Source organism: Heliangelus exortis, chromosome 7 (assembly GCF_036169615.1).
Source record: "Heliangelus exortis chromosome 7, bHelExo1.hap1, whole genome shotgun sequence".
In the NCBI taxonomy this organism is placed as follows: domain Eukaryota; kingdom Metazoa; phylum Chordata; class Aves; order Apodiformes; family Trochilidae; genus Heliangelus; species Heliangelus exortis.
The window spans coordinates 11,694,320-11,717,531 of NC_092428.1; the positions used below are offsets into that span (position 1 = coordinate 11,694,320).

At 39.3% G+C, this 23,212-nt stretch overlaps 1 protein-coding gene across 6 annotated transcripts; it reads left to right on the forward strand.

Moving 5' to 3' along the window:
* The first annotated feature begins 1,808 nt into the window (after positions 1 to 1,808).
* On the forward strand, positions 1,809 to 22,731 carry ZFAND4 (zinc finger AN1-type containing 4). Of its 6 annotated transcripts, none has more exons than XM_071748813.1 (10): positions 1,809 to 1,934; positions 2,844 to 3,146; positions 10,305 to 10,380; positions 10,468 to 10,535; positions 11,133 to 11,319; positions 14,764 to 14,911; positions 15,691 to 16,866; positions 17,489 to 17,543; positions 19,862 to 19,979; positions 21,833 to 22,731. In XM_071748813.1, exons 2-10 carry the CDS (start codon positions 2,963 to 2,965, stop codon positions 21,966 to 21,968), a joined length of 2,148 nt encoding a protein of 715 aa, XP_071604914.1. In that variant the 5' UTR covers positions 1,809 to 1,934; positions 2,844 to 2,962; the 3' UTR covers positions 21,969 to 22,731. The 6 variants fall into 6 exon arrangements, with proteins under 6 accessions (XP_071604914.1, XP_071604918.1, XP_071604917.1 ...); XM_071748817.1 differs by having other exon boundaries at positions 19,865 to 19,979; XM_071748816.1 differs by having other exon boundaries at positions 14,767 to 14,911.
* Positions 22,732 to 23,212: the final 481 nt, after the last annotated feature.

The window sequence follows — 23,212 nt, forward strand, 5'->3', positions numbered from 1 at the left end:
CTTCCAGTTTTAGACACTTGCATGCATACAAGCACAGCAAATGCAGAGTTGCAGAAGGATCAAGAGTTTCTCTTATTTTACCAGTGACTGCAGTTCTGACTTTAAAACTAGATGCATTATTTTTATGATACTACTTGATCTTTAAGACTGTTCTGCTCTCTGTGAATTTACTGCATGTGCTCAGAGGCAACTCCTTCTATCACTGAAGCCCTTGTTCTGAGATATCTGCTTCAGTCTCTTGTTTCTCAAGTTGGATTTACTTTATCAGCAACAGTATTTACTACAGCTAAAGCATGTAGCTCTAATGAAGGTAAAGTAGAAGGAAAGGTTGGAGAGGATAAAGGAGAAATGTTGTGTATTGATTTGTGCCATAGGTGGGCCTGGCAATGATTAATGTTTATTGGTGGGTAAGTTGGGAGCAGCAGCTTGGGAAAGAATGTGGGAGCTATTTGCAAATGGGTGTCTACAGCAAGAGCACTTGCATTTTATTTATAGGCATTACATCTGCTGCATATGCCTCATACATGATTTGCACTGCTGCTTTACTCTTCTGTGCTTAGAAAGGCTTCAAAGACATACTGGGGGAGAGAGGTGTAAGATGGAAAATTCTTTTTTTTCTGCATCCTTTCTTCTTGGCCATTCACATGAATAACTTCTATTAGCATTACAAAGAGCTCTTCACAAGCCAAAAATCCTGGGGACCAAAAGTAGAAAAAAAAGCTCCTGCCCTAAAGTGTTTCTTGAACTTTAATGGGAAAGCTCTGTAGAGAAAAGCTCTTGACAGAAACTTGCCCCATGATGTAGATCAAAAACCTTTCACAAAATCACACATTCTTCACCACAGTCTTTCTAAAGTGGCACAGGGTGAGTTACTTCCCTCTATTAAAATGGGTGGTCCTCAGATAACTCCCTTTAATGGACTGCAAGTCCTGGTCAAGACCCTTCACTTTTGGAAGGACTTCTTTTTTGGGGGTGACTCTTTTAAAGTAGCTTTTGGCTTGGTGTCTTTTTTTTCAAATCCAATTAACTATGACTACTTTTTCTGGGAGGGGGAGCACTGGAGACTCAGTCTGACTACACCCAGCATTTGCCCTCTTTGTCTGAGGGCTTCCATACCCTACATGAGAAACCCCAGGCTTTGAGTGTTTTCACCAAATCTGAAACCTAACAGCTGGAGGGCAAGACAGATCTTGCATGATTTTAAAGCCTGTATGGGAAGTAAAGCTGTTAATGTAATTAGCGCCTGCTAATAAGCCTAGTTTTCTTTATTAGTATGCCAGAAGGTGGTGAGGGGAATATTGTTCCTGGAGATTTGTCTGACCAACATTTCTGTTGAAGCTGCTGCAGAGTTGAGCACTGACGCTGAGTAAAGGTACCCAAGGGCACCGCTTCCTTCCCTCCCTGCCTGCGGCCGCGGCTGCTCCAGGCCTGGGTCACCCCCTGCTCCTGCCCGCACTGGGCCCAGGGCAGCGCTAGTACACAACAGCACTCCCTGACTCCCCCTAGGCTTGAGTTTGAGGTAAAATGTGTGGTTTTGCACGTCTTCCCTGAGGAAAGGTCAACAGTCTGCACGCAGCTTACAAGGCCTGGTCAAAGCCGCTAGAGCACCCCCCCCCCTCAGCCTCGCCCTTCTCCGCCTGCGCCAGAGGCCGCGGGGCCGCCATCTATAGGGGTCCCCTTGGACTACATCTCCCAGGAGCCACCGCGCCCTCCCGGGCAGCTGTCACGTGGCCGTCGTTAGCGGCGGGGGAGCTGCATCCGGGCCCTTCCCTGCGCAGGCTCCGCCGCCCCGCGTCTAACGCCAAGGAGCGGAGACGCGCGGAGCGGCGGGAGGGCCCGGGGGACGCCCGAGGGCAGCGGCAGGAAGGTTGCGGGAGGAGGCGCCTCGCATTCGGCTGCGGGCGGACAGCCGGCGGGGATGTCATAAAGGCCAGGTAAGCGCGGGGGCTGCTGGGATACCAGAGGCTGCGCGGACGGCTACCGGGTTCCCATCCCTGCGGCGGCGGCGGCTCGGCGGCTCGCCCCGTCCCTGAGCCCCGCCGGAGCCGGCAACCTTCTGTGAGGCGCAGCGGGCGGGGCTGCATGGGCAGAGAGTAGCACCGTTTGTCTCCGAGCGGGCCCGACGGCGGATCCCATCCTCCCGACGCGGCGGTCTCCGCGCCCTCGGGGGTGCTGCTCCCTCGGGGACTTTGCGGGGAGAGGTAGCGCTCGGTCGCCCGGCTCCGCGGGCCTGTGGCGCATCCCTGAGGGAACAGGGGGGAGAAGGGGGTAGCTTCATCCCGAGGGTGAGCTGGGGGTCCGGCTGGCACGGCTCCTACCTGGAGCGCAGGGCCGCCCCGGGGCGCGGTGCCATGCGCAGCTGCTCTCGCTCCTTTGTTTGCGGGCTCTGCTGGCCCGGGTTCGGCGTTGCCGTCCCGGTTCCGGAGAGCAGCGCTGGGGCGGACTGGCGGGACCGTGTCGCGGACGACGGGCGAAAGCCGCCGTCTCCTCCTCTGCCTTCCCTGAGCTCCTGCTTTTGCATCTATCTGGAGTTTTTCTGCTGTTCTGACACTGCCGAGGGCTCAGCTCTTGTCTGGAGGCTCAGGGCGTTAATAGGACGGGTCGGGTTGCGATGTTCCTCGTGAAAAGGAAATGAAAAGGGAGGAGGTAGGGCCTGGAATGATGGTTAAAATTAGAGTCCAGAAACTGCTGTTACTAATATTATCTGTGGTTATCTGTTGCGTGATGTAGATACTGTTTTACTGCTTCTTAATAGCTATTTTATTGCTCATCCAGAATAAAATTAGGCCCTCTTAAACAGCCATGTTCAGGTGTTGTTCGAACTGTGCTTGTTTGCTTTATAGGTGAAAAATCCCAGACATGAACAGCAAGGCACCACACCTGTCCTCAAAGCTGACATGGATAGAAGTGGAATGTAGTTTGCTGACAGATCTTCTTACAAAGAAGCTGTAAATCCTTTGTAATGGCCAACAAGAAAGAGCCTCCTTTTTATAATGAAGATAATATGGGACCTTTTCAGTACAAGCTTCCTTTTTATGAGACCATGGAGCTCTTCATTGAAACACTTACAGGAACGTGCTTTGAGCTGCGAGTTTCCACCTTTGAAACAGTTATTTCTGTGAAAGCTAAAATTCAAAGACTGGAAGGTACTCTTCTCCCTTATTTCAGCATAAGCCTTATCAGTATAGAGGAAGTCTTGTTTTCCAAATTACAATTGCCAGAATCAAACCAGTTAATTTAAATTACTTCTTTAATAATGCATATAAGCTAGGCACTTAGTTTTAATTGGAACTGGGTTATTTTCTGTTCCCTTTCTATCAGCTCATGGCTTAGGCTTCACTGGGATTTGTATTTTTACTCATCTCTGTTGTGTGTATATCATTAAAATCTTAAGTCTGTGGTAAACATTAATTGTTTTGATATTTTATGGGATATAGTGGTTTTGGTGTTGAAACGATTTTCTGACATAAGTTATTTTTTAACTAGCAAAGTTATAAACTTGAGTCTTGCAGTATGTCTATATTGCAACTGTCTGAGTATGCTTCACAGTAGGTGCTATGGCTATTGTTTCTTAAGTTAGTTCATACAATTTATTTATGCTACTTCAGTTACAGCAGTAACTGCATTGCTGGCAAAGCCCAAAGATGGCTTGGAGTTACTGATCTGAATTTTGTGTAGGTGAGTGATCTTTTGCTGATAGAGGTCTGGCTAAGCAATGCTTTATCTTAAAATGATGAATGTGGCATTTCTTACAAAGTGAAAATCTCCTTTAAGTTATCTCATCTGTTTTTCTCTGCAATGGGAATGATCCTGCTTTAAAGAATGTGATTTGAAATATGTATATATACATATTCAGTCTGCTTTGCAGCATTGCATCATTTTTCTCACGTTGGAGGAGTTGAAGAACTGCATAGCTGCATAAACTGAGAGTATGGTATCGGAGTTGCTAATTTTAAGAAAAGGGATCCTCTCTTTCCCCAGTGTACCTGTACATGTTTTTTATTCTTCTGTCTCTGTGTAACTGCCCCTCTGGGTGATGGAATATGGTGCTTTACTCTTGAATCTGAGATACTCTCCTGTTATGGAAATCTGCACTAATGAATGGACAGAAACATAGCTGGCAAAAGTCTTAAAACACAGAAGTACTGTGGCAATAGAGGTGACTTTCTGCTGGTAGGATCACTTAGTAGCAGCTCTACTGTGCAGGTAGCCAGAGTCTGCATCAGCACAGCCACGGATGAGGAGCTGTATGGAGGTGCTTTTGTTTCCTGTGGACAGGGCCATAATTAATCACAGGTCAGAGAATGTGTTGAGTTGCTCCTGGAGGCTACAAGTGAAGCAAGAAAAGGATTTTTCTTCTGTGTGATTGAAAATATGTGTAGGAGAGATGCAAAGAGATGTGTGATAGAATACTGACTAGAAGTGAATTAAAAGGGAGCGTAGGCAGGTGAATACAGGTGAAGGTGGGCTGTGGATGGTATAGATGAAGTGAGCTTTGAATGATCTTTTTCTTTAAAGAAGAAACCAGTGGGAGATGTAGGGAAGAGGAATTGAAATTTTTTGTGGTGCAAAACAGGAGATTGCAAATGGACACACTGAATTATACCTACATCTTAATACTGCAGGCTGGGTGTGCCTAGCTTGCAGAATATCAGAATTTCTTATCAGAACAGCTCGGAAATAAAGTTATAATCTTGATTATTCAGAATTTTATTTACATGTTGTTGTTTGTAACATAAGGTAGTTAATGGCTTAGGTGCTTGCTGTGTAGACTTAATAAGTAAATTTCATTAAAATACAGAAGGGAAGAATTAATTTTTGCTTATCATTGAGTTGTTAGAATCCAGTTGAAATATCTGTAATGTCCTGATTCATAAGATTTATGAGAAGTAGAGTGAAAAGAGATTGGCTGTACATGGAAGGGACAGATACACAATGATAAATTATTTTGTTTGGGGTTGCATCTAAAAATAATGTTTCAGTAGTGAAGTTCCTATTAATAGTGCACAAGGTAAAGCAATAAATCATGCAGGAGGAGTGAAAATCCTGAAGTGATTTTGCCATTGTGAATTAGCATGGGAAACAGAAAGTTTACATGTCTTTCTGTTTCTGCTGCTGCTTGTCCCTTTTGCTATTGTACTGTGTCAAATTTCATGGGATGTGAACCTCTCTCATATAAACTGCACTTCTGGATGGAGAATTCTTCCTACACTGTTGGGAGGCTGCACAGGGTGTGCATATTGCCTCTGTGAACTGATTTGGGTGTTGAGGGTGATGATGTGTATGCATACAAAAAGACAAGTTTTGAGAAAATTATCTGAGACCTGAGATCTCCAAGAATAAAATCTAGGATCATATCAGAAGCTAACAAATATGTCCAAATGTCACCAGTACCTGTAAATGTAAGAGGCTAATAATAAAACATCAATCAAGACAAACTGATTTTTGGCAATAACTGGAATATCAAAGCTGTAGACTGTCTGCACTGTAATAAGAAAGGACAGCGTGGATGGCATGTTAGGAATTTTGTATAATTCTGATACTGTTTGTCATTCTTGCTGCCTGTTTAAGTATCTGATGTGGAAAGGATGTGTTTAGACAGCTGTAGTAGACATTAGCACCTTACTAGGAAGAGAGCTCCAGATCGCCAGCTCTCTGTTTCCAGTTTGGTTTAGTCAATAAAGAATACGGGTGAAAATTTAATAATTAATTCTAATGCATTTGAAATTCCAGTGCATGTCTACTTGTTAACTGAAGTTAAAATGGATCTGTTGTGTGTTTTGGACCAGATCCTCAAATAAATTCCATGGGTAGTAGGTGCCCAAATTGTACATCTGTTCTCATGTTGAGTTTGATCCCACCTAGGGTAAATTTCTCCTGGCTTCAGATTCACTGAATGAATCTTTTTAAATGGTACACTGGAGAAGAAATAACTCCCTTTGTCTCTAGTAGTGGCTTAACAGCTGGAATACACAGAGCCAGCTGCATAGCACAGCATTATCAGCAGCACTACCTACTGCGTTGGTTTTACTTTTTGATTATTGGTATTTGAAAGCAAGATGAGGGTCATGGATAGGGTGATACCTAAGCTTCAGGGTGACATGAAAGACTGAGGCTTTAATACGTGAATGGTACTTAAAAATAGCAAGATTTTATTAAATTAGGAAATAGCACTTTTTTTAACCAAAAAGATCTCTTTTCTCAACCTCTGTTGCACAAGTCTTTGTAGCTGCTGTGATATTATTGGTCTTCATTTGGAAACACCAATCAGTGTATTGAATTTTATACAAGGAACATCCAGCAAGTGTATTCCTAGTAGTGGTTAATTCTTTCATCTGTTAACATCTGTTAAAAGTCATCTGATATCTGTTAAAGATAATATCTGTAAACGCTTTTTCAGCAAGATAGGTTTGAGTCTAGAGAAGAGGTGGGGCTTGGGATTTGGTGTTGGTATTAATTTTTTTTCCTTAATATTTTTTATTATTTTACAGGAATTAATTTGCATTCTACAGTATGGAGTGTTTAGGCTTTCATTTACATAAATAAGAAAATAATTCAGTCATGGTTTGTTCAATCACTGCAACTGAATTTTATGATCTGTCTCTGTGGAAGCAACTACCTTTAGATAAAAATTCAGGTGTTCTCTTGTTCTTGTATTATTATAAGGGGGGAAAAATGGAACTAGCATTTAGAGTACAGCTTAATTTGGAAAGCTTGTGGTCAGCAAGGAGTGACAGATGCAAGAATAATTTTGTTGTGTGTGTACTATCCTCGTGTTATTTTTCTTTGGTATTTTTGTTGTCATTTTGCTGCATAGGTACAGCAACTTCACTTTAAGTAAAAGGAACTGGATGATTATCAAGCAGAATTCTTATGGATGTTTTAATTCTTTCTGTATTCTGTCAATTCAGAGTATGTAACAATGATATTTGCATTAGAGAAAATACCTTTGCTTGTGAGGACCAGAGTCAGAGGACCAGACAAATGTGAATAAAAGTAGTTCAGTACTGAGCACCATTTACACCAGTGTACCTTACTGTCATACAAATGATAATTGAAGGGATTTACAGTTAATGGTCTGGCTGCTCTAAGTTTGGAACATTTGCACCTCTTCCTTTATTTTCTGAAGGAAGATGAGACTGTCAGCCCAGCCCATCTGTGAGCAGCAACAAAAAGCAAATGTTTAAGATAAACTCCAGCAATTTCAAAATTAGTAAACTGCTTTGAAATGTATGTGGTGCTTTTAACATAGCAACCTTCTTACCTACAAGATAAAATCAAGCTTGTTCTGAAATCTGCAGAGGGCTTTTTCTGGGTCAGGTTTGACCATATCAGTTTTTCAGGTGAGCCTAATTAGTATGCCAGAAAGAAGAGTAAAGGAGTGAAGCTTAAGGGTGTATCTGATAATGCTGATTCAGAGATGGGATTGAGTACCAGCTTCTCTTCTTCCCCTGTTTTAGTAGGCCACATTGTCAGCTCATCTTCAGCCACTTCAATAGACAATCTGCTTTCTGTCTACCTTATTGCCCTACTGGGTTTTGTTGGTTTTGTTTTGGAGTTTTTTTCCCAGTACTGATTTAAAGCAGTCCAGTGATACAGTCACATGCTGCTTAGGAGAAGGGTGGAGGGCTATCTTGCATGTCTCATTGCTAGTTTTACATGCTGATCTCAAATGCAAGTGTACTTGAGAAAGCAAATAATCCAGAAAAGGGAATGCTAATGTATATTTTCCTTCACCTGAACCTATAAAGCACACAGCATTTCCTCTGTGTATAAATACAGGATTCTCAGAAAGCAGCATAAAATGAATTGGTAATAAAGACTTGTCTGTTTCCCATTACAGCAGGGTAGTCTTTTCATATGTTCACTTAATCAAAAATACATTGTCACTGTTAAATAAATAAAAACATTTTTCACTGCAGTACTGCCAATTGCAAGCCAGCCATTTTAACAAATACTCTGAGTTTATCAAAGTAAATGGAAATGGCTCCTTGGAGCCTGCTGAAACCATAACAAATGCAGGCAGTAATGACTGTTTGTAATCTGTTGCCACCTTGTTCTTGTTTTACGGATGCTGCAGACTGGAAACATAACCAATAACCAGTTATTAAATAATAGCTAGCAGTGTAGTAACCAGTATATTAGTCTCCTGTATGAACATATTCCCCTCATGAATGTCTTGTGGACTTCAGAGCACACAAGATTCACATTAAGTGCTATCCAAGTGAAGTAAAGTTGTGTTGGTCATTGATAAAAAAGAAGATACAGATGTGAGCTGTGATGAAAAAAAAGGAAATTGCCATCCCCCCTTATACTTAAATACTTAAATAATGTCAATGACAGTTATTCCAAAGTGCACTCCCTCTTTTGTGTGGAGATATCCATTTAGCATGTCTCTTACTTGCCTGTTGAAGCTACTTGGACTTTCAGCAGAATTTGTTCCCCTTTTCTTCCTTTCTGGGTGATGGGTGTTGGTAGCTTTGTGCCCTTCCTCCAGCCAGGACGGGGCTACTTAACTGACCTTTTGCCACAGCTTGTTAAGCACCCTTGCAAGCCTTGGGAAGTTTGTTTTTGGAAGCCACGCAAATAAACTCTAAATCTTTGTGTTCCCCTCTTGCCAGATGCATTATGCGAAGTGTCATTGTGTAGCATCGCTACTTGTATCTCCCTTTAAATGTCTGAATATGTTACAGAATCAGAGAATGGGCAGGTATTGGCAGGGCCTCTGAAGCTCATCTCATTCAAGCCCCCTGATAGAGCATCATCACCTGAAGAGTCTGTCACACAGGAACACAGCTAGATAGGTTTTGAATGTCTTCACAGATGGAAACTCCACAACCTCTCTGGGCAGCCTGTTCCAGTGCTCTGTTACCCTTACTGTAAAGAATTGTTTTCCTTATGTTTAGGTTGTACATAAGGTGTAAACGTCTAACAGTGTTAACATGCAATAACAATGTTAATAATGCTTATCATGCAGTGGATAGAAGTAGAATATAAGGTACTCTAACCTTTTGGAAAATACAGCTTTTGCTTCTTCATCTGAGTAGTGGTGTTTAGACCTTTTTGAAAAAATAAATTACAGATTTTAATTTTCTTTTCAGTTTGTCAGGAATGCACAGTGAGATCTTAATTATCTGGATTTTACTAGGCAGATTGAACAACAGGACTCCTTTGTGATGCTGAAGGAAAATTTTGTGTGTGTGTGATCTGAGATTTATTATCCTTTCATATCTGTCCAGGTTTCTACTTTATCCAAAATTTGGAAAGTGTCAGGATTCTTGTAAAAATGTGTTAGGACCTCAGTTTGTACCAACTTAAGTTTATTATCTTCAAAGTGTGTTATATCTGTATCTAAATATGTTGACTATGCAGGCAAAAAGAAACAGTTAATGGTTGTGTACAATATGGATTTTTATTAAGGAAGAAGCACTTGGTGTGCTTACTTCCTTTTATCAAAAATAATTAGCCAAATCTGTCTCAGAACTTGAGTTGAAAATTAATATTGCCAGATATAAGTAATAAGAAATGTTTTGATGGCCTAAGAGAACACTGTTATGTTCCTAAGGCTGGAAATGTGGAGGTCCTTGCTGAATCTCCCAAGGACAAAGTAAAGATAACACAGTATTGGGTGCAAGACCTTAGCAAGGCTTTTGACAGTCTCCCATAACATCCTCTTGAGTAATCTCTGGAAATGTTGGAGGGAAGAATGGGCAGTGAGATGGATTGAGAACTGGATACACAATAGAGCCCAAAGAGTGGTGACCAATGTGCAGGATCCAGCTGGAAACTTGTAACTGGTGGAGGGATCAGTGCTGGGTCCAGTCCTGTTCAATATCTTTGTCCCATCATCAAGGTCATTGATAGAGTGTACAGTCAGCAAGTTTGCTGATGACACAAAACTGGGAGGAGTGGCTGACACCCCAGGAGGCTGTGCTGCCATTCAGAGGGACCTGGACAGGCTGGAGAGTTGGGCAGGGAGAAATTTAATGAATTACAACAAGGGCAAGTGTAAAGTCTTGCATCTGGGAAAGAACAACCCCAGGTACCAGTATAGAAGGCTCTACATAAGTATAAGGAAAAACTTCTTCACTGTGAGGGTGACAGAGCACTGGCACAGGCTGCCCAGGGAGGTTGTGGAATCTCCTTCCCTGGAGACATTCAAAGCCCACCTGGACGTGTTCCTGCACAACCTGTTGTAGGTGACCCTGCTCTAGCAGGGGGGGTTGGACTAAATGAGCTTTCAAGGTCTTTTGCAACCCCTTACTTTCTGTGATTCTATGATTCTTTTTGTTTATTTTGCTCAGGTATTCCTGTCTCTCAGCAGCACTTAATTTGGAATAATACAGAGCTGAAGGATGACTATTGTTTAAATTATTATAAGTAAGTATAGAATAAAATTATGATTGTTTCTAAACTATCATTAGCATAAGCAGTAGAAAATGCTACATACATTTATGTTTTTTACAGCATTTCAGAAGGCTGCACTCTGAAGTTAGTTCTGGCTATGCGAGGTGGACCTATTAACACTAGAAGAGGTAGGTGTTAATTCAGAAATAATGATTTTCATGCAACATTTCATAACTAAACAGCTTCTCTTTGGCCCTGCTCTTGCAGGGGGCCGGACTTGATGATCTTCAGAGGTCCCTTCCAAGCCCTGCCATCCTGTGATTTGGTCATTTTAGATGAGCATCCTTCAGTTCCAAAGTAACTGGAAAAATAGGGTTTTTTTTCTAAAAAAAGAAAAAAAAAAGAGGTGGAACTTTTTCATGTAAAGTGCACCAATCCATCTTATATTGTTTAGCTATACAGGATACCTGTTAGTATAGAATCATTAAGTGTTAAAATCAGAATTTCTTCACCTACAGAAAAAAGTATAGTATAGTATCATTATACAATTAATTTTAAAAATCTGGTTAGTAAGAATTGGTCTGGTTCAGTCAGATGATAAACATGGTTATGTGGATCATCTATTATAAAGGAATGAAAATAGAGAAATACCCTTTATAATTTTCACTTGGAAAACACTCATCTTCTAGATTGGGAATTCCCATTGTAAACTGAGTTGAGCTTTCAGAGGTGATGAGAACACCACCAATAATAATTTGGGTTTATTTTGTTGTTTCTTTTTGTAGTTCCTGTGGAAGACCCTATCAGGGAAATGGCTGAATACATGGATCCCAGTAGAGAGGAGATCTGGGAGAAGGGGCCATCCAACAAACAAGTCACCTTCTTAGTGTATCGAGAAGGAGACCAGTTGAATTTCTTCCGTGTGGTAGATCGGGGAGATGGTACTTTGACACCATTGTCTGAATCTTTGAGGTAAAGTTGGTGTTAGTCTTTACATTATTCTTCAAAAGGGAGGGGGATGCTGTATAATTTTCAGCTCATCTTCATTGACATTGTCAGAAGAGTATCTGTAATGTATCTAGAATATTGCAAGAGTTGTTCCTTAAAGGCTGCTGAAATGCAGTAACTGGGAGGCGTAACAGCACAGTAGTTACTTGTGGTCAGTGGCCGTGCTGACAGTTGTCAGAGTAATGTAAAGCTTACTTGGTGCTTGAGACAATTCATGCTCTTGAGGCAATTTTCAACATTCCAGCCCTTTCTAAAAAGGAACAATTCATAGGAGAGTATATATGGCAATAAAGATATTAAAAAAATTTTTTAAAGTACTTTCTCTTCCATCTTAAGGCATTTGTCTAGTGTTACAAACATTTCTTTCTTCACAGGTTAGATGTTATTTTTTGTACGGATATGACTGGACCAAATAGTCAGGAAGATGATAGATTGGCAGTGCGAAATTCTTAGAGGATTTGTCTGAACTTTTTGAGAAACTGGGGTTTTTTGTTGTGTTTTGATTTGGTATGGTTTTTTAGTAGTTTTTTTGTGTTTTTAAAATATGCTGAAAAAAATTACCAGTAGAGCTAGCCTTTGCACTTAATTAGGCTTCAGATAGATACTTCTGAGGTACCAAACTTGTCTGTCAGAGGGTCAAAGTAGTGTTACCACCTGAAGAGCAAGTACATCATAGTACACATTACTTTTTATTGCCTAAATTTAGTAATATGTATTAGACATTACTAGATTCTGTCTTTGCACTGCAGCTTTTGGATAGGGTTTTTTTTCTTCACTGAAGAACTTGATATTTGTACAACTGTAAGGAAAAGAATCTCTGTTTGGGGAACTAGCTGTACCCTGCAGTTCAGTGGGTTCAGAGTGATATTATTCTTAGAATCTTTTATAAGAAATCTGTACTTAAAAACCACAGGCTGAATGTCAGTGTTGAATTCCCACATAGTTACACAAAGTAGAAAGACTTGGTGTTTGATATACAATTACTGGGGTGAAAGAAGAGAGGCAATACAAATACTTCACATTTTTGATCTTATCTTTCAGCCCCTGCACTCTTCAGTAAACAGCTACATGTGGCATTGTGTGTAGTTTTGAAATAGGTAAAAAACACCATCAGTAAGAACTGAGAACTTTGCTGCTGCACTGGCCTGGATACACTGCAGGAAAGAGGAGCAGATAGATCTAATTCCTGTTCTCACTGATACACTGCCTGTTACCAAATTATTCCTTTTTACCCCTCCAGTTCAAAGAGCATCCAAACTAATTCAATGCTAGGACTGTGGATGCTCACTGAGTAGATTCAAGAAGTTTTCAGGAGGAGTTTGATCTTCATTTTTTCAATGTAATGGGATCTCTGGTATCTGCCTACCTATTTAAATTTGTGTGTGTGTCATGATTTTTTTTTCCATTTAAAACTATCATGAACAATTGTTTGAAATTCTTAGTACTTGTCAATTAGGTAATCCTGGATAGTCTACAGATTAAATAATAATTTACTTGACATTGGCTAAAAATAGCAAACTGGAGGAATAAACTGCACTCTTAAGGCTCTTGCAAGCATCTTGGTAAGCCTTTTAATCACAACAGCATGTATAAAAAGTAAAATATGTTATACTTAAGAAATATGCTTTCACTGGTGAAATGATCTAATAAAGTTGGAAGCTACCTGAGTTGAAAACATTCAATTTGAGTTGTTTTTCTTCATCTGTGCTTTCAATGGGGGTTCATCCATTAGCTTTTCTACTAAGGTAGACTTAATTTGGGGACAGAAGAAGAAATCTAAATTTTTAATTTTTTTATTATGGCTGAATCAGACTTCATGGGAAATGGAAAAAGTAGCAAAGGAAGGAAAGAATGGAAACAAATCGGACCTTTTCATTTGATCTTTACAGAGAGAGATTATGTATCTGAATACAAGTGTTTTCCACGCTGTGTTTATATATGTGGGTATTTATATAGTGACTTGTTTTGCATTTTGAGGCACTTATTTTATCAGCTTTTCTCACATTGCTTATGTATGGAGCAGAATTTAGTGACTGTAATTTAGAAATTAATAATTGGTGTGGGCTCTGTTTTATAGTTCACCAGATAGTTTCATTTTATCTCTGTTTAGGTTAATGATTAAAGCTTGGCAAGGTATAAATATGTGCAGTGATTACTGTCTCTGGATTAAAAGAAAATTCTTGGAGTTGTGGTAGAGGACTGATTTTTTTTTTTTTTTTTTTTTTTTTTTTTTTTTGCTTCTGTTTATCCAGAAAATGCAAGAAAAAGGATAGCAATCCTTTTGCATAAAAAAATCAAACAAGAGACAAACCCCAACCAAACAGAAATCATTTAATTTTTCTTTCTGTCCTTAGAATGAAGGAAGGGAAGGTCAAAGAATTATTTGAACGGGTGACTTGAGTCTTTGCAGCGTTAAAATTCTGAAGTTATTCTTTAATGTTGAATCTTTACCAGGAGTGGTGCATAATATGCATGGTGACTCTCGCATATGAAGCTGCTCTGTTTTTGGTAAAAAATGACTGGACTGTGTTGCTGACTTTAACTTTGAATTTGCTACAGTCTTGCTCTTAAAGATGAGTCCCACCTGAGCTGCTTTAGGAATTTTGTTTCATTTTAGGAAATGGGTTAGAGAGTCAGTGTGAAAACACTGGCCCTGGACCAAGGGCAACAGAGTGTTTAAAATGTGCTACATGCATTAAATGCATCATTTTGTAATGAATTTCACACTCCTAATTGTTCTTTCACTGTCAAATGTTGGATGTGTGCTAGTGACTAATGCTTCTTTGAACAAACAAGGCAGATACTGTCTTTCTAGTGACTACTGAATTAAAATGTTCAGATTCTAGCAATTCTAACTTGTTTATTTTTTTTCCAAATGTGAAACTCTTTGGAAACTTAAACTGAACTTTTAAAAAATTGATTTATTTATTTTGAAAAGGAGATGTATAATATCACATCCCCATGGTTGATCTCTCCATTTATGGAGAGAAAACTCCTCAGGATGGATAGAAATTTGGACTTTCCTTCCGTGCCAGTGTCTGGTTAATTGGAAAACAGATCAGCTTGTTGTCTGACTCACACAGTTAACAGCTTTGGCCTTACCTTCAGGAGACATTTGTGGAACTGGATATCCCCTCTGTGAGGGAAATGCATAGTTACTGTGAACCAACTTTGTGGTGTAACAGCTTCCCAGAAGCGTGGCTGTGTTGCTTATTTCAGCATCATCACTTTGTGTGAACATCTAATAGGGAATGCTGATAAATAATGGATTTGAAATGTCTTTGCATAGAATTTTGCATAATGCTTTGTCAACAGATCAACCATGGATGTGACTTGCTAGTTGTGAGAATACACTGAAAACATAATTACTTGATTAGAGGTTAAACACAAACTTTCTTCTCTTTTCAGTAGTGGTTCAGTTTATAACTTATATGCTGATGATGAAGATGAGACAGAGGCATCACCTTCTGGCCAACAGATTATTGAGAATTCAATTACTATGAATAAAATGAAACTGCTCAAGGCAAAGATGGAGAACATGAATCTGAGTAAAAAGGTGCAGTTGTGATTAAATTTTCTTATCCTAAAATGTTTTTCCTAATGCTGACTTTGCTATAAAGCAGGTCAGATACTTTGCAGTCTTGGGAATTGAAGTGATCAAGGGTAGATGATTGCTTATCTGTTATTTTAAGTAAGTGCTCTTGTTCTGCTGTGAGGAATTGGCTTTACTTGGATCTACTTGTCCACATTCAAAGAATTCACTACTGATCCTGTAGGTTTTTTTCTGGGGGTGTGTGGGGCTTTGTTTTGTGTTTTTGTCTTCTAATGCTTTAGGTGGCATGGATTTGCAGTACTGCTCTGTAAAAATCTTTTAAGTGAAACTTCATTAGAAATACTGTAACTGAAAAACTAATCAATATGAGAATGAGACTAGCTAGAAAACATTACATTGGTGTTCATGTCTGTCTAGGTTACCCAAATGTTCTGTATAGTGAAGATTATACACTTCCTTTCATTGTTTGCCTTGAAACCCTAAGCTCTTCTGAGTAACTTTGATGGCATTTTGGCTTCCCTTTCATGTTTCTCTGACATTTAGCCTACCAACTGAAAAGCCTTTCTCTGACTGTAATTTTTTATTTTATTATTCAGATGTTGGGGTGAAGTCTTGATGTCTATTAGCAGGTGAGGGAGTAGAAAGAATTATTTGGTCCTTTCTGGCCTTATACTCTCTAAATTCTTGGGAATGTGATCTCAGTCGGGTTTTTGAATGCCATCATAATCCAAATACTAATTGTTGTTCTATGTGTGTTTTTTGCTTTGTTTTGTTTTTAATAGCCTAAGAAAACTGTGAAAGTGAAACCTCGTCCTCCAGTGGCTCCTCGACCATCCAGTGGCTCAGTGGCTGCTGCTCGTCACCGCTTTTTAAGAGTGCTCCCCCATATTAGACAGTCTTGCCTACCTCCTCCTGGAAGTTCATATCCCTCAGAGTATTCCCAAAATGCACTTTCAGCACTGGCTACTTTGGCCACTGCTGGTATTACAATGCCATCCACTACTAATGACTTTCTTAAGGAAGATGAAACTTGGCAGAGCAGCTCTTGGTCTCAGTCTGTTGGTAGCATCAGGTTACCACCAAAAATATCTCGTATTGAACTAGAAAATGGAAAGCTGCCTACAAGTACTATTCTGACTCCTGTTTCATCTCTATCTACAAATTCAGAAAAAACATCAGAAAACGTGACATCACCAAGTGATGAGGATGCTGTTTTGTTTCCGAATCTAACAAATGTAGAAATATATGGAACAGAAGAAAAGCTTCTACCTGAAACAGATGCTTTTGCTTTGCTAACAGAAGCAAGCACCACTGAAAAGGGTAGTGAGATATATGGCATAGCAAAGGTGAACACAGAACTTGAACTGTCAGGTGGAGATGAAGAATCTAAGGTTGCAGAGCAGCATAGGAAACCCATTAGCAAGGTGCTGAGCACTGCAGCAATGGGAGCTGATCTTCTCAGTACTCACGATTTAAGTCCACAGAAAAATCTGCTTTTGTCACCTCTTTGGTCTTCAGCACAAGTGGCTCGTCACAGTTCTCTAAAACCACAAACACAACCCAGATGCTTTGAGGCTGCTAACCTGAGATCTACAGCTTCCCCAAACGTGCTGCGGGAAGTCCGAAGCGTAGCCGACTCCACTTTAGCCAGGGCTACGAGGTTTCGTGGTGGGAAAGTAGAGTCACTTGGCAAAAGACCTGATGTAATTTCTAAAGCAGAGGCTAGGGGCATGACAGATGTAGCTAACAAGGCACCCAAAGAACCTGTGAGTTCTGCAAGTAACTCAGGATTTCTGGCTTCACTGTCTCGGAGCACAGACAGGGAAAGTTTACTGAGTTCCTGTGGGAAAGGCAGGTTTCGGACTTCTGATATTGCACTACCTACAAACCTTCAGCATTTTCAGGAAGAAAGCTTTAGGAAAACTGCTCCTCCGACTGAAGCTACTAAATATATTCTAGTGAGTACTCATACTTCCAAAGAAATTAAAGTTTTCCTGTATTTTTTTTGTACTGGTCTTACAGAAATTATGTTTTCGTGTGTGTCTGTGTCTTTTCAGGGAAGGCAAATGGGGAGGAGGAGGTCTACTTAAATCCCTGATAGTTAGCAGTTCAGTTTTCTGATTTCTTGTTGATATCTTAACTGCATATTTATCTAATTGGGTCCTAGAAGTAATTTTTCATTAAAATTAGAGTTGTTTTTCAGTTCACAACTAAAATTATTAGTTCTTATACTGACAGAATTATGAATGTCTGTGTTTGGAGTGTCATCTGACTTCTTTTGCTGGTCACTAATCATCATTTATTCCAAAGTTTTCCCTGTGACTGGCACCAAATGTCACCAATGTACTTTGTTTTGGTGTGTTGTGAAGTATGGGGAAATTATTAAGTAGTAATGTTAAGTAAAACTTAATGTTACAGAATTTTAAATTTTTGCACAGAAGACTTCTTGGACTCTTTGTTAGCTATTGATTGAACCAACATTGATTTCAAGTAAGCTGATAGCAGACTGCCTAACTTTTAATTTAATTTCCATCTGCTAGTAATTTCCTTGTGGAAATTTGTTGCTTTTTTTTTTTTTAGTCTGCACATGGGCTTGGAATGAATGGAAGTATTGCAGCTGTAGGGAAAAGAGTAGGTAAGTAATGTGACTTAATAACTGAAGGTGACTTTACTCTTTCCTGGTGTAGCACATATATAGATGACAAGAATAATTTATCTTTGTAAGTCTTCCAAAGTACTTGTTGTATTACACTTCTATAGCATGTTTTAATTTTAATATTTTAAACAATTCTTTAACATACAGATGTAATGCAGATTTTAGATAGGACTGTGACTCTTTTCTAGCTTTGTTTAGTACTTAGTGAATCCTTCATGTCATCTGTAGACATAAATCTGAGATTCTTCTCTGAAGTTTCCAAAATCTCTTTAGATACTTTAGAGTGTACTAAAAACAGAGCAAAATTTATCACTAGAATTGTCTTTAGAACTACAGCTTGAGCCAGAAGGATTTGGCAAAATGGGGAGGAAGCAATAAGTACATAGATGCTCAAGATTACTGGGATAATGCAGATTATTCTCTCTTTTTTGTGATAGCCATTATTCTTCCTATGCTAGTCTTGTGAACTGTGGAGTGCTTAATGCTTGACATCTACTGAAAATGGCTCTGGTGTGTGTAAATATCCATTTCTTTTGTGATTAATTCTCTTGTGTGGACTGGGATTGTCTAGATGCCTTAAGACTCTGAAGACAATTAGCTAATGAGTTTCAGAGCAGTGAACACATCTTTGACTTGCAGTTTGCAGGTTGTCCTTTCTATATGACTTTAGGAAAAGAGTCAGGGATGTATCCCAGGATTTTAAGATCTAATTATAGAGAATTAGCAGTAACTAATAAACAGGTCTGTCCTCACCTACTCCATGGGAAAAGAGGTCATACTCTGACAGTCATGTCTGTATTATAGGGAAGCTACTATCATCTGCATCGTATTGAGCAGAACTATGACAACAACACTCCTCTGGGGTATTGTCATCATATGTCAGACAGAAGTGTATTTTCCAAATGCTCCATACATAAGAAAGGCAAAGTTGGTGTCACCATATCATGCAGGCTCTTGATAGGGAGGTGGCTGGTAATGCTCTGCTGGCCAAGACAGGTTCAGTTTGTTATCCAAGGCCTTTAGTTGCTGTATTTACTGTAGGGACCATAAATGTGAGGATGGGTGTATTGTTTTTTCTGTTTAAGTATGGTCCACAGGGGGAGCTCTCTGCAAACTCTGTTTGCTTTGTTTGGGTTTTGGTTTTGGTTTTTTGTTTGTTTTTTGTTTGTGGTGGTTGTTGGTTTTGTTTGGGTTTTTTGGGGTTTTGGGGGGATTGGGATTTTTTTGTTTGTTTTCTTTTGTTTTGTTTTTTTCTTTTTTTCACAAAAAGGGGTAACTGGTGCTCCTGAAATAGCAGCTTTTGGGTGATAAAATTGATAGCATGGACAAACACTGTGTAGAACTTTCTATGCTGGGTAGTGATGGGACAGCACTGGGCAGTAGTGATAACTGCAATCTGTGGTGACTGCCTGGTGTTACTTTTTGAATGTAGCCTGCTGTATCTCAGCTGACAAATGACTGTTGGAATTAAGGGTGCACTTGACAAAAACCACTTCTGAACTCATGAGGTCACTTTTTGGGAGTATCCTGAGAATATAATAGTAGAAGTACAGAAAGGATTTTTGAGAGAATGCATTGTTTACTTCCACTGTCTCAGCATGTAGAAAATTTGCATGAGCAAGTTGTGGATGAAGAGCTCCTGCAGAGGGAAGAAGATGCCTTTTCTTTACATGCTCTCTGGTTACAAAGTAGCAGCCAAGAATTACAGGGGGAAAAGTCAAAGTTGAAGTCTTATGTACAGAAATTTTACAAACAGCTGCAAAATGTCTTCTTAAACCATATAGCTACATTGAGGTCTGTAGTCTACTAAGGCATTTTTCTTGCAAATGTAGAGCACCAGCAAAATTTTAACAGGTTGCACAGTTTATTTGGCAAATGTGAGTTTTTAGCTACTGAATATACCAGCTACTTGAATGCCCAATTGCTTCTTTGGAAAGCTGTTGTGTTCAGTGCTTTCCTAGTCACATTATGTGTTTTCATTTTTACATTTGGGAAGATCTTCAGGAGATGTGTTTCATTATTTTTTCTGTAACATCTTGATGTGAACTTTTAACAGATGTGAAAAATAATTTAAGTTCCACATTGCACTGCCTCTTCCAAATGTGTTGCATAGGCTTGAGATATATTTTCTGTTTTGACTTCTGGGGATTTTTCCTCTGTTTAGGCTTTGGGGTTCGCACCTGAAGTATTCTAAGAAATGCAAAATTAATCTGGTCTTCAAAATATAACATTTAATTAATTTGTGATCAAGAATAAGTAAAACTAAAATGCCTTTGCTGTCTTTCTACCCCTGAAAGCAGGTGAACGAATCCATCTTCCACCTATGAATGGCTCAATTCAAGCAAAAAAGAAAAGTACAAAGCATTGCTTCCTTTGTGGCAAGAAAACTGGATTGGCAACCAGCTATGAGTGCAGGTAGGCTGAGCCTATAACCAGCTGTTGTTTAGAGCTGATAGTTGGGCTACGCAAAATGTTTTCTACACTGTATAGTATATATTTGCATAGCAAATCAAAAGACAGCCTTCAAAAAAGTTGCAATTCTCAGTTCAGCAAAACTACAGGAATTGAAATACAGGAAATTTGTACCTCTTCTGCTGTTGAAGTGTATGCTCTTTCAAGAAAATCAAGAAATGGAAGGTATCGGAATTCAAGATACAAGAAATTAAAAAGCATGATTAGAAAAAAAAGGTGAAATTTTATACTGGTGTGGTGAGAACTTGCTACAGATTTATGTTTTGCAAAGTTTCTCAACAGCAGTGGTATTATTAATTTTTATTGTGTGTTCTGTTTCTTGTGAGATTTCAGGCACCTTTGAGCATTTACAGCACCTCATCAGCAGAATGCCAGGTCATGACTTGCAGACAGTGTAATGAGACTTGATGCTTGGTGGCAATCACTGAAAACTTTAAAACAAACAAAACAAAATCACAACAAAAAAAACCTGCTTGAGGAAACTGCAGTGCTGTAAGGGCTGTATTTTGAGCTGATCTTGGTTCATGCCCAATGAACAGCAGAATGAACAAGACTTCTGCCACTGGGGAGTTGTGTCTGGGTGTCTTTGAGGTATCCAGAACTGTTTCAAAATCCCACTTTCCTGCTGAGTAAATAGCTGCAAGATCTTCTAGTAGTAACTAAGCAGCTTGCTTAAGGTTAAAAATAAAGCATGGAAAAAAGAGGGAAATAGCACATCTCCAGGAATAGCATTCATTCTAGTTTCAGGAGGAGCAATCATATGACTGCTTACTAGGATGGCACATGAACCAAACAGAGAATACAGTCATATAAGAACTGCTGATTACGTGACCAAAACCCAAAAAAACCTGTATTACCAGACACACAAAGCCTCAGGAACAGCTCCAGAGTTTATTACAAATGAAGAGAAACAGATAAACAAAGGATTATTGTCTAATAGCGAGACATTAAGTTGGATGAGTAATGCTTGATCCATTTCAACAGAATTCTGATTTTGAATTATGTAATTGTTTTACAGTCAAGAAGCAACTATATAAAATAATCAGGCACTAAGATGCTAATAATCAGTCTCCACTTGAAGCACTTGTTTGTATCAGATACAACATCCAGGGTGTGCTTTTCTCCTGTTAGGAGTCTGAGCTGCTGAGCTGTCAAGTGTAATGGAAAAAATCAGTCGTAACTTACTGAAATTGCAACTGATACGGAAAAGATTCATGTTTATCTAATCACATAGGAAGTCATGTTCTCTGTAGTTAGTCTGTCTGATGTATTTACAGCTGACTAAATCTGTATTTATTAATCTCAAATTACTAATTTGAGTTTATGCCAGGCAGAAGTTGTGCAGAAGTAAACATTTTAATGCTCTGAATGATGTGCTGGTTTTGAATTGAAATGCATTAAGGGGATTTCAACTGCTGCCATCATTTTAGTTTCATGTTGTTTTCTTCTGAATTCTACCAACTTCTGCTGTGTGAGGTCCTTAAAAAATAAATAAAAATAGATCTCAAAGCCCACCATTCTTAATTTCTTAGTGTTTTATCCGTGCTGGCTGGTTCCAGGAGTACCAATCCTGCTTAACTTCCCAGCTGAAGGAACTGTTGGTTTAAAACTGCAACACTGAGTGACAAAAATGTCATTTTGATTACCCTTCCAGCTAACGTTACTAATCAAGGATGATTACAATCCAGGCAGTTATGTCAAATAAACAAAACATGATCAGACCAAAGGGCTCCCAGCGTGTCATGCAGTTAAAAGCTTCTAAAAGCTTGTAACTTCTGATATTCTTGATTCTTCAGATGTGGAAACAACTTCTGTGCAACGCACCGCTATGCAGAGACTCACACCTGCACCTACGACTATAAGAGTGCAGGGAGAAGGTATTTGCAGGAGACCAATCCCGTTGTTAGTGCACCAAAGCTTCCCAAAATCTAACGTGGTTGTGCTGCATGGGGCATTCTGCCATTGAAGAATTGTATTACACTGAGAGAAGCACTTGCTTAGACAGCATGATTTTGTCATGCTCCATATTTAAAGGTTTGCCAAGTAACAAAAGCACATGAGGATGCATCCTGTTGAAGAATAATGTGAACACTACTGCAATTAAAACTTTTCTTCTTTGATGAATGAAAAGTTAAATATTAGTTTTTAAAAAATTACACTGATAAAATGCACGTCTTGTGTTGTGTTTTATAGTTGAAAAAAAATTTCACTAGACAAGTCTTTAAAAGATGCACTTTACTAACTTTATTTACTGTATAACCAGACTTGAGGGAGTGTTGTAATGAGGGATGTCACGTAACGTCTTCTGTACTCTTGCATTTTTTGTCCATTTTGTGGTATCTTCTAAGTTATTTCACTAGAAAGATCCTTCTCCCCTTTCTTCAAAAAGCCTATTTTCAGATCTTTGAGGCGGTAATGTGTTTCACTCCTTGGTTTCACTCAGATTGGCATTAATACACTGTGTGTCCATTCCAAAAATTACATATCATGTTAATCACATTTTCTTAAAGTAATACTGTTTATATGACAAGTTTGGGTTTAAGTAGACAGTCCCCCCTTTGTTGCCATTAAATACAAGGAACAACTTATTTTAACTTTATTCGTAATCCTAGATTTTTTTTAAGACTTCACAACTTGGTTTGTTAAGTTGTTCAATGCTGTTACTGGAAGAAATTCTAATAAATATGACATTTTATTCTGTTGTATGCTCTTATAAATAATCAAGGTAACGTTACTTATCTTACAGCATGCTCCTAAATTAAAAGTTGGGCTTTGTTCTAGGGGAGAGGTGTGGGATTTGGTTTCTTAAGTTGGGGTTGGTTTTTTTGTTGGTTTTTTGTCCCAGAAGTACTGGCTCATCTCAGTTCCTACTGTAGTTGGTGGGAAAATTTCCCATTTACTTCATTAGACATAGTGTGACTGCCTCCATGTGCTTTAAACCTCATGAAGTCCTGCAGATACACTGGCACAGGCAAAATGGGTGTTAAACAAATGGGATGTAGTCTGCAGCCTTTCTCCCCTTCAGCTGGTACTGTACAAAGGCAATTTAGGACTTGCATGAGGGAATTTCTAATGACCATGCAGCTAATGCAGGAAGTGGTGTTGGGAAAATGTAGCAACTGAAAGCCTTTTTCATTTCTTCAGTTTGTCTGAAATATTTCTATAAGCTTATGTTG

Coding starts and splice junctions, on each gene's coding strand:
- ZFAND4 (XM_071748813.1), top strand. CDS start 2,963: ATGGCCAACAAGAAAGAGCCTCCTTTTTATAATGAAGATAATATGGGA. Junction 10,536..11,132: donor ACCTATTAACACTAGAAGAG/GTAGGTGTTAAT, acceptor TTCTTTTTGTAG/TTCCTGTGGAAGACCCTATC. Junction 17,544..19,861: donor AGCTGTAGGGAAAAGAGTAG/GTAAGTAATGTG, acceptor TACCCCTGAAAG/CAGGTGAACGAATCCATCTT.